At 43.6% G+C, this 15,146-nt stretch overlaps 1 protein-coding gene across 2 annotated transcripts; it reads left to right on the top strand.

The window, feature by feature from the left end:
* The first annotated feature begins 3,256 nt into the window (after positions 1 to 3,256).
* On the top strand, positions 3,257 to 10,987 carry LOC128011416 (uncharacterized). Of its 2 annotated transcripts, none has more exons than XR_008182552.1 (2): positions 3,257 to 10,358; positions 10,658 to 10,987. XR_008182552.1 is itself a non-coding variant. In XM_052593777.1 (2 exons), the coding sequence occupies exon 2, from the start codon at positions 4,253 to 4,255 to the stop codon at positions 10,067 to 10,069; it is 5,817 nt and encodes a 1,938-aa protein (XP_052449737.1). In that variant the 5' UTR covers positions 3,257 to 3,496; positions 3,796 to 4,252; the 3' UTR covers positions 10,070 to 10,987. The 2 variants fall into 2 exon arrangements, 1 of the variants encoding a protein (XP_052449737.1); XM_052593777.1 differs by having other exon boundaries at positions 3,257 to 3,496; positions 3,796 to 10,987.
* Positions 10,988 to 15,146: the final 4,159 nt, after the last annotated feature.

Raw genomic sequence — 15,146 nt, forward strand, 5'->3', positions numbered from 1 at the left:
TACTTTATTGTCAGCTTCAGGTACTTCATTTATTATTGTTCAATGAACTGTTTGAAACAAAAAAAAGGTTGTATTCGACAATACAAGTAGCCTAGTGCTGTCTACACACGCGGCTATTGATAGTGATGCTACAGTCAAAAATCAGTAATAATTCAAACTTATCAAAATAAAATATATAAAATAATAGTTTCTATTTTAATATCCTTTAAAATATCATTTATTTCTGTGATTTGCAGCTGTATTTTCAGCATCATTCTTCCAGTCTTCAGTGTCACATGATCTTCAGAAATCATTAAAATATGATGATTTATTATTAGAATTAATAATAGTTGTGATGCCAAATATTATTTTGGAATCTGCGATACCTTTTTCAGGATTCTTCGATGTATAATTTTTTTTAAAGAACAGCGTTTATTCAAAATATAAATCTCTTCTTACAATATTAATCTTTGATTCACTTCTTATCAATTTAATACATTCTAAAAGAGTTATAAACTTTTGAACTCTAGTGTTTATTGTTAGAAAAGACTTCTATTTTAAATAAATGCTCTTCTTTTTAACATTTCATTCATCAAATAATCCTGAAAGAAGTATCACAGTTCAGCAGCACAACTCTGATAATAAATCAGTAATGGAGTAATGATGCTGAAAATCACAGATATAAAATAGATTTTAATGTATATTAAAATAGAAAAATATTTTTTAAAACTTCATAATATATATATATATATATATATATATATATATATATATATATATATATATATATATATATATTTTTTTTTTTTTTTAAATCCTCTAATTTTGATGAGTAAAAGAAACTCCTGTAAAAACATACAAACATAAAAAATCATTCTGATCCCAAACTCTGACCTGTGTGTGTGTGTGTGTGAGAGAGTGTGTGTGTAGCACTTACACACTAATCCCCACAATAATAAAGATGTTAAATACTCATCTGAGGAGGAAACAATGTTGCATCATAATGAAAGGATGTGTAACATACACTTTTCTGTAAACTGAGCCAAACATTTTCACTTATTTAGGGAAGAGTAAGAATATTTACTGTAGTGCGCAAGTTAGTTCATACTTAGATATAATTTTATGTGCAATATTACCTTTTCTTTTCATCATCATCTTTAAGAGTTCATAAAAATTTCTGTTCAACTTTATTTTTCAGTTGATAAATCCATGCACAATTCATAAAACACAACACATGCAACTGAGGTGCAAGAAGCCTTGACTTCCAAAATCATTGAAATCATTAAAAAATTTAATCGACTGGTTAAAAAAAGCCTCAGGTCCAAATATTCATTTCTCACTAATAAACTGTTTGACAAACATTTCCTGTTCGATGTCCAGATCTGAATTTAAAAAAAAAATTCACAAACAGTCTCCGGAGTCTGAATATGAGTCAACCGAGTAGCGAACAGGCTCCGAAGTGCGGATCTGAATCAACCGAGTCGCGAATAGGCTCCGAAATGCGGATCTGACTCAACCGAGTCGCGAACAGGCTCCGAAGTGCCGATCTGACTCAACCGAGTCGCGAACAGGCTCCGAAGTGCCGATCTGAATCAACGGAGTCGCGAACAAGCTCCGAATTGCCGATCTGAATCAACGGAGTCCCGAACAAGCTCCGAAGTGCCGATCTGAATCAACCGAGTCGCGAACAGGCTCCGAAGTGCCGATCTGAATCAACCGAATCGCGAACAGGCTCCGAAGTGCCGATCTGAATCAACCGAGTCCCGAACAGGCTCCGAAGTGCCGATCTAAATCAACCGAGTCGCGAACAGGCTCCGAAGTGCCGATCTGAATCAACCGAGTCGCGAACAGGCTCCGAAGTGCCGATCTGAATCAACCGAGTCGCGAACAGGCTCCGAAGTGCCGATCTGAATCAACCGAGTCGCGAACAGGCTCCGAAGTGCCGATCTGAATCAACCCAGCCGGCATTTCAACGTTTATTCAACGTTGAAACAACGTCAGGTACCATGGTTGAATCAACGTTGAAAAACCTTTCGATTTTGCAAATTGGATCAACGTTGAAATCACGACGTTGATTCACCGTTGAAATCGTGACGTTGATTTACGGTTGAAATCACAACGCTGATTCACTGTTGAAATCCCGACGTTGAATCAACGTTGAATAACCTTTCGATTTTGCAAATTGGATCAACGTTGAAATCACGACGTGGATTCACCGTTGAAATCGCGACGCTGTTTCACCGTCTTACCTGCATTATGGGTGAATTAGGGTCGTGCTGCAGCCCTGGGATGAAAGCTGAATGAGGTGTTGATTTTGAAAAGTTAATCAGCGTTGATAACACGACGTTGTTTCCCCGTCGTACCTTGCACCGTGTGTAAATACACCTAGATCCTAGTTGGCATTTAGATCAACAATGTACATGCAAGGCTAAAAATCTAATGACTGGCAGCAATGGCTTTACAAACAACTTCAATAAACGACCACATGCTCAAAATTGTCAAACAGCAGTTAAATTTTGTAAACATACTGAATAAAACAGATGAAAATAATCCCACACTTTATTATGCAGAGTATGCATGGAGGTAATGCTAAAATGTAGTAGAACAATCCAAATACAATAATATTTAAAGGTTTTTGTAAAATAATTCGGCACAAAAATGCATATTTTTTTCAGCACTTACAAGACAAACCCTTGTACCTTTATGACTGAAACCAGTGGATCTTTTATTTTGGTGGAAAACTACAGTTTCTGTCAAAAACATGTTTTAGTAATGTGTCTCATTTCAAGTTGTGCACATTTGTGCAGTGAAAATGTGTTCAACCAGTTGATTTCTAATGGGAACCCCCCCGGACTGTGTCTTCTTTACCGTGGGGAATGCAGAATGAGATTTCTCCCGCAGGGCACTCTAAAATGTTAGACCGTCCCCTCCACTCTCTTCTACTTGTGCACTTTCTGTACCGTCCTGTATAAACATTTACATTTAATCATTTAACAGACGCTTTTATCCAAAGCCACTTACAAATGAGAAGAACAGAAGCAGTCAGGTGTACAAGCGAACAACAACAGTATACAAGTGCCATGACAAGGCGTCAGAATGGACCTAGCGCTGGGACACTTTCAAGGATCACCCGAAGCACAACCACACTGTATACACTAAGGCTGCTGGTCTCAGTTAGTCTAGTACAGAACGCATAGCCAGGTTTTTTTTTTTTTTTTTTAATATGAAAGACAAGAAAAGAAGGAAAAGTGCTAGCATTAGTTGGTTAAGTTCCTGTGCAAAAGGCGATAGAGAGAGTGTCAGAGCGCTGTTGCGCTAGTCCGAATGGGGACTTTTATTATGAAGCGCGCTCATCGCGCATAGCCGGAAGAGACACTGTTCATGACTCTGAGATCGGCAGACCGCCTCAGCTGCTGCTAGCGATCAGGTTTCTGCATAAATAAGTGCTGGAGATGTGCATCATCATCCACATATGTCTTAGTTTGAATGTATCTTGTGATGTGTGCGTCCTATACGAGTGAGTACATATAACCGTTGCTTGATTGCTTGTCAATGATGACGCAGTTATTAGCTGTCTGATAGTGTGTGATAATGCTATTATCTACAGCTATTCTTGCACTTATGTTTATTTACAAAGTTCAGCATTATAATGTTATTATGTTATGAGTCATGTGGATAAATAATGACCATGAATGCACTGTCTTACAAAGTGTTTATTAATCATTGTTACTGTAAAGGGGAGCAGCCTATAGTTGTGTATGTAAAATACTTGTAAGAGTGGTTCCATTTATATACATATTGCTTTATTTCTTTCAGAGAAACCACACCTTCATCGCAGTCATACATTTCATGCTTCATCTGATAAGCACCTAGCTTTCACAAGGAGACCAGATTATTTAAAGACTGTGCTTAAGTTTCGCCTCTAACTGGCTCACGCCTCCAGTCATTCTCAGCAACTTGTGTCTGCTCATCTGCAGTAGCCTCAGAGCTCATCGCTGTCAAACCTTATCCACTGGGTGGTCACTGCGGTCCTCAAGCTTTTGGTCCACATCTTGTTAGTGGACACGGTCTGATGTGCATGTAAAGGCTGACTCCCCCTCTGAGTTGATCATACTATATCTGTGAAAATAAACCTGTTCAAACTGATACTTCCCTCTGTGGTGTTCTGACCGACACACCTGGTTCGCTGCGATTCAAACTAGCCCTAACAGTATCTGGTAGATCTTCGCTACATTTGTGGTCCTTCGAGCCGGATCGCAGTTGTGCTAGGACTATGCAACAGAGTGATGAAGCATCGTGGGCCCCCTCCACTCGGCCCAGACGTCAGTTAAAACAGCCATCCTATTTGAAGGATTATGAGGTCAGTGCTGTGCGACCAAAGATACGTGGTCCATCACGGGTCAGCCCAGCAGTAAATCCATCTAGGGAGGAGAATCGGAGCTCACAGCCTCATGTAAAGTGGAGTCAACCCCCCCTGGCACCTGACAGTTATTCCCCAATCTTTGAGGAGAGCTATGAGGACAGAAGCCTAGGATGGCCACATACCACTATGTCCTACACTGAAGGAGCTGAGGCAAGCGGGCAACACAGAGAAGGCCTGCAGTACAGTTCTGCCTCACTTTATGACTCTACAAGGGAACTGCTTGAACCATCTGCCTCAGCCAGAGAGCAAGGTGCAGCACAGTGCGTTCAATCCTTTGAGCGGTGGCCGATGCCTCCCCTTCCGGTACCAGATGACTCTTTAGTGCCAGAGGAAGAGGAGGGTGATGGGGAGCTGCCCCCTCCGCCATGGCCTTCTTCTGACTATCCTCCAGGGCCAGCAGCTGTTGAGGAGCAGCGAGTCGTCATTGTCATAGACCGGATGATGAGTGAGTTACAGCTTATGAGGGATAGTGTGACATCCAGCATCACAGCCCGCACTCGTCCACATTCGACCGATCGAAGCCTGAACCCCCCTCAGCCTATACGAGGTCCTGCACAGTATGATGTCTTGTCTTCAACCCCCAGAGCAGGGCCATGTTCACCCATATCGCGTCCACAACCCAGTATGTATCCTACCAATGGGAGATCCTCAACTCAGCATCCAGTTAGGCCTGATATGAGCCATCCGCATGCTACCAGAGGCAGCCAGCTCTCGTCAGAATCTGTGAATCAGGGAAGAGGACCGTATATAGGGCCTGCACCAAAGATTCCTCTGTTTATCCATAACGACCCGATGGAGTTTTCTCGGCTAAAATTAGCTCTGTCAAACCTGCTACCCACAGATGCTTCAGAGCTTTTCAAGTATCAGATACTTGTTGATCACGTGAAACTTGAAGAGGCCTGTCTCATTGCTGACTCCTTCATTAACTCACCAAGGCCATACACGGACACCATGGCAGCCTTGACTGAGAAGTTTGGCCAACCGCACCACGTAGCCTTGAAGCGGATTGCTGCAGTGATGGATTCACCTGAGATTAGGAGGGGAGATATAGTAGCCTTCGAGAAATTCTCTCTGCATGTACAGTCACTTGTAGGTATGCTGCAGACATTAGGCCCAGACGGAGAAGTCGAACTGAGATGCGGCTCTCATGTGGCTCGTCTCCTTACAAAGCTTCCAATTGAGATGAGAGCGAACTTCAGGCGTATGATGTTCCACCGTCCTGGACACACTCATACGCTGCTCGACCTGGCAGAATGGCTTCGATACGAGTCATGGTGTCAAGGATACGACAACCCATCTGACATCCGTACCCCAGGTCTGTCTGGCTACCGAGCTGAGAAGCGTCGCAGCAAGCCCGTAGCTACAGTCCTACATGGGGCTGAGAGCCATAAGTCAAACCAAGCAACTGGACAAGAAGGTCAGAGTTCATCCGCGGTGAAATGGAAAGGCAAAGTGAAACCCTACTGTCCATATTGCGAGGGTACAGAGCACTTCCTCAATAAGTGTTCAGCTCTTCAGAAACTCACCCGAGAGGAGGTCATAGAGTGGATCAAAGTCAACAAGAGATGTTGGAGATGTGGGAGAGCACATCAAGCAGCACAATGTGACCTCAAGAAGCTCTGTAATGTGTGCCAAGGAAAGCATCTAAGAGTACTGCATGACGTCAACACACGCCCCAATGCTGAGCAACCAAAAGCTGAAAGCTGTCTTGTAAGCACCAGTACAGAAGTTCTTTACCTAGACAGACCATCGTCACATACCCGAGTTCTGTTGAAAGTCGTCAGAGTTCTCCTACGAAACAGAGACCGGATACTAGACACTTACGCAATTTTGGACGATGGATCGGAGCGGACAATGCTCCTCCCTGAGGCAGTTGAAAAACTGGGCCTACATAAGAAGCCTGAAGATCTAGCTCTCCGCACTATTCGACAGGAAGTTCAAACCCTGAAGGGAGCCGCTGTTTCATTCAGAATCTCATCCACAACTAATCCTAAGAGAACCTTCCGAATAGTGGAGGCCTTCACCTCGCAACGCTTGGGTCTAGCAGACCACACCTACCCTGTCACCAATCTAAAGAAGAGGTACAAGCACCTGGCAGACCTCCCGATTGAGCCATTTCAACATGTCAAGCCGCTCGTGCTGATTGGTGCAGACTACCCTCATCTACTTACCCCGGTGGAGCCAGTCAGACTTGGTCCTCCTGGAGGTCCGGCGGCCATTCACACAAGGCTGGGATGGACGCTCCAAGGACCTGCCCATCTTATCCAGTGGGCCCCAAATATCCAGCAGTGTCTCCTCACTGGTGTCTCATCTCCGGCGACAGAGCTGATGCAGAACGTAGAGAAGCTCTGGAAGATGGACATCCTGCCATACCAGAGTAGCAAACTGGCTGTGAGATCAAAACAGGATAAGGAAGCGCTGGAGCACTTGGAGGCCAGAACGGAGCGAGTGCAAGTTGCAGGCATCCTTAGATATGCCACGCCCCTGCTAAGGAAACAAGGCATACTCCCACTCAGATCTCCCAAAGAAGCCGTCCTACCCAGCCTCAGGAGTCTGGAGAGACGCTTGGCCCGAGATCCTCTACAAGCTGAAGAGTACTGTGCAGCGATTCGGAAGTTGGTGGAAGCAGGAGCTGTCAGGAGGATTGACCCAGGCGAAGCCTCAACCACCAATGAGTCATGGTACATACCACATCACTTGGTAAATCATAACGGGAAGAGTCGTTTAGTCTTCAACTGCTCCTTCCAATTCCAAGGCCGAAGCCTCAATGACACCCTCCTTCCTGGACCAACACTGGGAGCCTCTCTTCTGGGAGTTTTATTACGTTTCAGGGAACATGCGGTGGCGGTTAGTGGAGACATCAGAGGCATGTTCCACCAGGTTCGGCTCTTACCAGAAGATCAGCCGCTCCTCAGGTTCATTTGGAGGGACATGAAACGCGATAACCCCCCTGAAGTCTTCCAGTGGCAGGTGCTACCATTTGGCACTGCGTGCTCACCGTGCTGTGCCACCTTCGCCCTCCAGAGGCATGCTAGAGATCATGGCGGATCAGGTGAAGAAATCCAGCATTCGGTGGAGCGCTGTTTTTATGTGGATAATTGCCTCCAGAGTGTGCACACCGCGAATGAGGCCAAAGAACTGGTGGACCGACTCAGAGAGGTACTAGCATCTGGAGGATTTGAGCTCAGACAGTGGGCCTGCAACATACCTGATGTGCTCCGACATCTACCTGCAGAGGCAAGATCCGACAGCACAGAGCAATGGCTTTCCCATGATGAACCTGACCAGTTGGAACCAGCCCTCGGACTCAGCTGGAATTGGAGATTAGACGTGTTAGGTTACAAGAGCCGACCTCTGGACTATGAGGCACTGACGATGAGAAATGTCTATAAGGTACTGGCCCGACAATATGACCCCCTGGGATTCATTGCACCTTACACGACTCGCGCAAAGCTCATCGTCCAGAGCATGTGGGACAAGCCTCGTGACTGGGATGACCCATGTATCCCTCAAGACCTGCAAAAGGCATGGAAGGAATGGGAATCCGAGTTACACCTGCTACCAAGCATCTTGGTACCCCGACCCTATGCTCCAGGTCTTACGGAGGAAATGGTTGTTTCCAGGCAGATCCACGTGTTCAGTGATGCCTCCGAAAGGGTTTATGGCTCAGTCTCCTACCTTAGGACAGAAGATGTTCAGGGACGAGTCTATCTAGCCTTCCTGGCAGCTAGGTCCAGGGTAGCACCCCGGCGGCAACTTTCCATTCCCCGCCTCGAGCTTTGCGGTGCATTGACCGCTGCCCAGTTGTCAAAGACAATCCAGAGGGAACTGACAGTGAAGACCGATAAGACAGTAATTTGGAGTGACTCAACGACCGTGTTATCCTGGTTGCAGTCGGAGTCGTGCCGCTTCAAGGTCTTCGTAGGCACTCGTGTGGCGGAGATCCAAGAGCTTACGGCGGAGAGTACCTGGCGCTATGTTGACTCCTCACAGAACCCGGCGGATGATGTCACCCGTGGAAAGACCTTGGCAGAATTAGCTGTACCTAATCGCTGGAGCCAAGGGCCATCTTTCCTCCAAAAGGGACCTGCTGAATGGCCATCCTCACCTAAAGAGATCACAGAACAGGATATCACAGAGTATAAGAAGGTGGCTTCATGTGGAGTGATATCGAGGGCTGACAGAAAGGAGAGTTACCTGTCCTGGAAGGATATGGTTGAGGGTACAGCGCAGGAAGTGCATGGGACGGTAAACCAAGGTGAGCCCTTGACTGCAGAGGACTATTGTCAGGCAGAGAAGAAAATCTTTCAGAAAATTCAATCGGAATGCTTTCCAGTAGAGTTGCGCCATCTTAAAGCCGGGAAAGATGTACTTCGAAGTAGCCGTCTCCTTACCCTATCCCCAGAACTGGACCCTGATGAGGGAATTATACGGGTGGGGGGGAGACTTCGACGGACCGAAGGGTTAGACCCTGCCTTTAAACATCCCATTGTCTTGGACCCCTCGCATCCCGCAACGAAGCTTCTTATCCAAGACTGTGATGCTCGGCTCTGTCATCCGGGCCCAGAGCGAGTATTCGCAGAGATGCGCAGGACGTTTTGGATCCTCCGTGGAAGGGAGGCCATCAGGAGGGTGCAAACCCAATGTCAGGAGTGCCGGCGATGGAAATCTAAGCCGTCGGTCCCAAAGATGGCTGATCTACCTGTGGCACGTCTTCGTCTATACAAGCCGGCGTTCTACTCCACTGGTGTCGATTGTTTCGGACCTCTACAAGTGAAGATAGGACGACGTTCAGAGAAAAGGTGGGGCATTATTTATAAATGCCTTACCACTCGGGCAGTGCACCTGGACCTCCTGCATGCTATGGATTCTGACTCCTTCTTAATGAGCCTCAGACGTTTCATTGCACGTCGTGGGAGTCCAGCAGAGCTCTATTCAGACCAGGGCACAAACTTTAAAGGAGGTGAGAAAGAGCTCAGTGATTGGTTCAATCGCATGTCTTCTGACCTCAAACAACTACTCGCCAAGCAGAAGATTTATTTTCGCTTCAATCCCCCAGCAGCTCCCCACTTCGGGGGTACATGGGAGAGGGAGATCAAGTCTGTTAAGACCGCCCTGTATACTGTCATTGGAGTCCAACCGGTCTCTGAGGAAGTATTGCTTACAGTGCTTCTAGAGGTCGAGGCTATATTGAACTCAAAACCCCTGGGTTACACCTCCTCCAGTGTTGCTGACTTGGATGCTGTGACTCCAAATGTCTTCTTGATGGGGCGGCTGGATGGTGCGTTACCTCCGGTGGTGTACCCTAAGAGTGAGGGACTGAGCCGACGAAGATGGCGACACTGCCAAGTCTTAGCAGATCACTTCTGGGCGAGATTCATCAGGTGCTACCTGCCAACCCTTCAATGCCGACAGAAGTGGCATGGTACCACAGCTGATCTGACAGTGGGTTCTGTAGTCCTGTTGATGGACCCCCAGTTTCCGCGGGCACTCTGGCCAGTTGGTAGAGTGGTTAAAGTACATCCAAGTGGGGATGGGCATGTACGATCTGTAGACGTACAGGTTAAAGACAAAGTCTACACCCGGCCCGTTGCTCGGCTTATTACTTTGCCAGTCATACCGGATGCTGGGGAGGATGAAGAATGCCGGTCAACGACTCCAGATTAAGGATACGCCTTTTACAGGAGCAAATTGCACACAATTTGGGGGCGGCTGTGCAAAAGGCGATAGAGAGAGTGTCAGAGCGCTGTTGCGCTAGTCCGAATGGGGACTTTTATTATGAAGCGCGCTCATCGCGCATAGCCGGAAGAGACACTGTTCATGACTCTGAGATCGGCAGACCGCCTCAGCTGCTGCTAGCGATCAGGTTTCTGCATAAATAAGTGCTGGAGATGTGCATCATCATCCACATATGTCTTAGTTTGAATGTATCTTGTGATGTGTGCGTCCTATACGAGTGAGTACATATAACCGTTGCTTGATTGCTTGTCAATGATGACGCAGTTATTAGCTGTCTGATAGTGTGTGATAATGCTATTATCTACAGCTATTCTTGCACTTATGTTTATTTACAAAGTTCAGCATTATAATGTTATTATGTTATGAGTCATGTGGATAAATAATGACCATGAATGCACTGTCTTACAAAGTGTTTATTAATCATTGTTACTGTAAAGGGGAGCAGCCTATAGTTGTGTATGTAAAATACTTGTAAGAGTGGTTCCATTTATATACATATTGCTTTATTTCTTTCAGAGAAACCACACCTTCATCGCAGTCATACATTTCATGCTTCATCTGATAAGCACCTAGCTTTCACAAGGAGACCAGATTATTTAAAGACTGTGCTTAAGTTTCGCCTCTAACTGGCTCACGCCTCCAGTCATTCTCAGCAACTTGTGTCTGCTCATCTGCAGTAGCCTCAGAGCTCATCGCTGTCAAACCTTATCCACTGGGTGGTCACTGCGGTCCTCAAGCTTTTGGTCCACATCTTGTTAGTGGACACGGTCTGATGTGCATGTAAAGGCTGACTCCCCCTCTGAGTTGATCATACTATATCTGTGAAAATAAACCTGTTCAAACTGATACTTCCCTCTGTGGTGTTCTGACCGACACACCTGGTTCGCTGCGATTCAAACTAGCCCTAACAGTATCTGGTAGATCTTCGCTACAGTTCCGGTGAAAAAGATGAGTCTTAAAATGTTTCTTGAAAATGAGTAAAGACTAAGCAGTTCGGATTGAGATTGGGAGGTCATTCCCCCAGCTGGGCACAGTCCAGGAAAAGGTCCGTGAGAGTGATTATGAACCTCTTTGGGATGGCACCACAAGGCGTCGTTCACTTGCAGAGTGCAAACTTCTGAAGGGAACATAAGATTTAACCAGTTTGTTTAGGTATGTCCACAATGTTTCACAATAACTTTGATATTGTGAAATATATTTAACTGAAAACTGAATGCAAAATAAATCACACAATATTTTCACTTTACAGTTCAGTAACAGTGAGGTTGGAAACAAAGTGGACAACACTATTCATTAAACACTTATTTAATGTATTCAGATGAAAATTTACAATATTAACAAATTATTCACAAGCAGTGTTTTCAGAGCCCCCAGTTACACTGTTTTAATCAGAACACTAGCAATACAGTGTAGTAAAACAAATAAAATCTAATTCAGTAAATTTTTAATAAACTAAGTACAATCAAAACCTATCACAAAAGGTCAAAGCATCTCTAGCAGAAGTGACAGTGCAATGTAGCAGATGAACAGTTTCTTACCAATGTTTCAAGAATAAACTGGATCCTCGATGACTCTACAAGGGGAAAGAAGAAATGGTTTACTGAAAAGTTCTTTAAAAGCAGGATTTCATATTATACCATTTCTTTAAACCACTGGTTCAAAAACTTTTTATACCAAGTACCACTTCAGAAAATATTTGTTATTAAATATTAAGTTGCACCATAATGACCAACATTACATTTCAGCAGCGTAGTAGACCAAACTATTCAGCTACAGCTCTACAGTTAAAAAATGAGGCAGTTTTATTCTAATAAGAATATTTATTGTTGTCAGACACTTTACCATTTTTGAACATTAACACTACAACTGTGCTTACATACACAGGTAAATAAAATAAAAAGCTTAAATTAAAATGTAATTATGTAACAAAAGTCACAAAACTTTACTGTACTTTAACTCTAACATACTTAAATGTGCAAAAAAAAAAAAACTTACTCAAAGATTAAGTTAAAATGTATTAACATTAATTAGTTTAATTTAGTGATTCACCTGCATAACAACTAGAGGGGGCCTGACACTTTGAGAACCATGGCTTTAAACAATCCTTTTATTTATTTATTCATTTTCATTAATTCATTAAAATTATATTATTTAAATACCGACATTTGCACTTATATGTTTCAGAAAACACTTTGAAACTATTATAAGAATACAAACATATATAACACACCTAATGCATGGGATACATATCAGGAAAATATGGGAAAATCTCTAAACCATCTCTAAATATCTCTTACCAGCAACACATTAGGTGAGCACCTAACTTGATCAGCTGTGATAAAGCAATGCAAAAATAGACACACGGGTATTTATTTATCTGCAGGTTACATGTCCTTTAAACTACCCATTTGTAAACTCTGGTAATACTTTACTCTTTTCAAAAGATAATAAAGATAACGTTAGCGATTTTCTTACCTCATTTTGACAGGATGTTTTCAGGACCTCGCAGAACACCTGACCCTTCTTGTGTTCACAGTTTTTGTTCTCCATTGACATGTCACGACTCAAATTCGCTCAAAATAAATAAAAAATGTACAGGCAAATATGAAATAATTCGGGACCGATAGAGCAGTCAGTTATAACGAGCAGCAGCTCACAGTTAGCCGCCTCAGTCACTCACAGAAAGACGACAATAACGGTCATATTTTTAAATGTAGAAAGGCGCGAACCGATTCATTGTCCAGTTTCCTGAATGACAGCCAGATTAACCAATCATGATAGAAGACGTAATAAAATAAAACTACCAATGGGAGTTGTTTCAGTGTGATAAAGCAGCGAAATGTATATAGTTTTATTGTTGTTAATGATGATAATATTTAACATATACCTTTAGATTTTAGAATAGGTATCATGACTAAAATATTTTAAAATGCTATTAAAATAATTAATTTAAATAATTTAATATAAATAATTTAAAAGCTTGTTAACCTTTTTCTACCATTTAGCATTAAACATTTTTAACCTTGTTTCATTAAAACAACTGACCTTATTTCAACCATATTTCAACATTGAAAGTTGGTCATGTGCTGGATGTTTTTCAACTATTCAGCTTTAAACGTTGAATCAACGTTGTTTCAACGTTGAAACCACAACTGACCTTATTTCAACCATATTTCAACGTTGAAGGTCGGTCATGTGCCGGCTGGGATGTGTTCAGTCTCGAATGAACGGAAGGTGGTCGTGAGAGCAAGCTGTTATCGATCTATCGCCGCACACACTTGAGGTTATATGTAAATAATATGAGTTGATCAGATCAGCTATTACTGTTCTGACTGCAGGTCACTCATTTTAGTTAAAATAACTGCGCTTGCAGATTTTCAATTCCCTTTTACTTTCACCTGTCGTAACGTTTTCTCTCTCTCTTTTTTTATGTTACGTTTCTTAAATCTTATGCGGTTGCAGACTTTATCTATATTTCTTGCCTTTGCTGCTGTTTTCAGCTTTCAATTAAAAGCACGTAATGTAGCTGACAGCTCGTAATTACAATTAATTTGCTAAACAATTATCTTCTCAAACAGATGGCATTGGAATCAGAAGAGGTTGTTAGTGTTGCTGTGTATATTTGCAGCTGTGCGGCTGGTAAAGGATTGTACAACCATCTGACAGCACTTTTATATCAGACGGTCCACTACGTGCAGCTTCATTCACAAACCGTCCCATCACCACTGACCTGCACCAGTCAGACACAATTTGGTCCTGTACCTCGTGGCAGTCCACTTTCTTACAAATGTCCCCCTATAGCTGCAGGTGTTCCTGATCTTAATTTTCCCCCACTACCTGTGTTTGCGTATGAGTTTGGCTGTAATTATAAATTTGTGCCACACACCATCAAGCACTTCATCTGGAGTCTATAAAGGTTACCCATAGCTCAGCTTGCCAGATTGAAGAGGACACAAGACTACAGTCAAAATGCACTGCTTGGGGACAAATTCGGAAATCAAGGGTTACTGCGAGCAGGTTCCGGGAGGTTTGTCATGTGGTTGGGGATTCAGCGAGTCAAGAATCATTAAGTGCTATGAAACGTGGCCTTGAACTTGAGCCAGATATTTTGAGAAACTCTTCAGAGACAGCCAGTGTTAGTGTCCTACCATGTGGCTTTATTACCAACCCAGAAGCATCACATCTGGGAGCTAGTCCAGACGGACGAGTCCACGATCCATCTGAATCATTCCAGTTTGGACTAGTGGAGGTAAAAAGCAGCTCTGCTGAAAACATTGCTCTGGTTCCGTTTGTGAAAATATTTGATAAATCGCAAATTATACTGTAACATTAAATATATAGTGCTTGCTCTTAATTATGTAAATATGTACATACCAAGCTGGATACATTTTGTATTCGATATTCTGTAACGTATATGATATGCATACACATTTACTGCTTGTATATATTTATTTAATACAATGTGTGAAAGGTGGAAATGTGGTTTTATTAACAAAGTTCGGGAGAAGCACGATCAGATAATCATCCAATTTGGTACAGGTGCATCTCGTTTAGCTAATCATCTTATAGCACGCACGCGTATATATATCCAGTCTTCCTACCTTCTGTCCCACGACAGTTTTTCGGCATAGACCGTCTGTCAGCATTCGGTTCGCTCTGTCAGCATTCGGTTCGCTCTGTCAGCATTCGGTTCGCGCTGTCCGTCATCTTATCACAGGCCCAATCTTCCTTCCGACGAAGATATCTATCCGCCGAACACCAACAAGCGTCATCGGTCAGCTGCTCTTCTCGCCAAGCCACACGTTGTGGCCAAAAGCTCGTGCAAATCCTTGAGCTCGCCTCACTCGGCAACACGATTTTCTCGCCAGGACCGGGCTCTATTATAATGCTGGATCGCAGCCGTGCTCCAGTTCTCCCCGCAGTAAACCTCTCTCGCTTTTTCTGCCGTGTCGCAGTTCGATGCTGCCTCCACTAGCGGCGAAGACCGTGCGTTGTAGTGATATGT

The sequence above is a fragment of the Carassius gibelio genome, chromosome B23 (assembly GCF_023724105.1).
Source record: "Carassius gibelio isolate Cgi1373 ecotype wild population from Czech Republic chromosome B23, carGib1.2-hapl.c, whole genome shotgun sequence".
In the NCBI taxonomy this organism is placed as follows: Eukaryota; Metazoa; Chordata; class Actinopteri; order Cypriniformes; family Cyprinidae; genus Carassius; species Carassius gibelio.

Bases quoted from the DNA above. Each gene is read 5' to 3' on its own strand.
- LOC128011416 (XM_052593777.1), top strand. From the start codon at position 4,253: ATGCAACAGAGTGATGAAGCATCGTGGGCCCCCTCCACTCGGCCCAGA.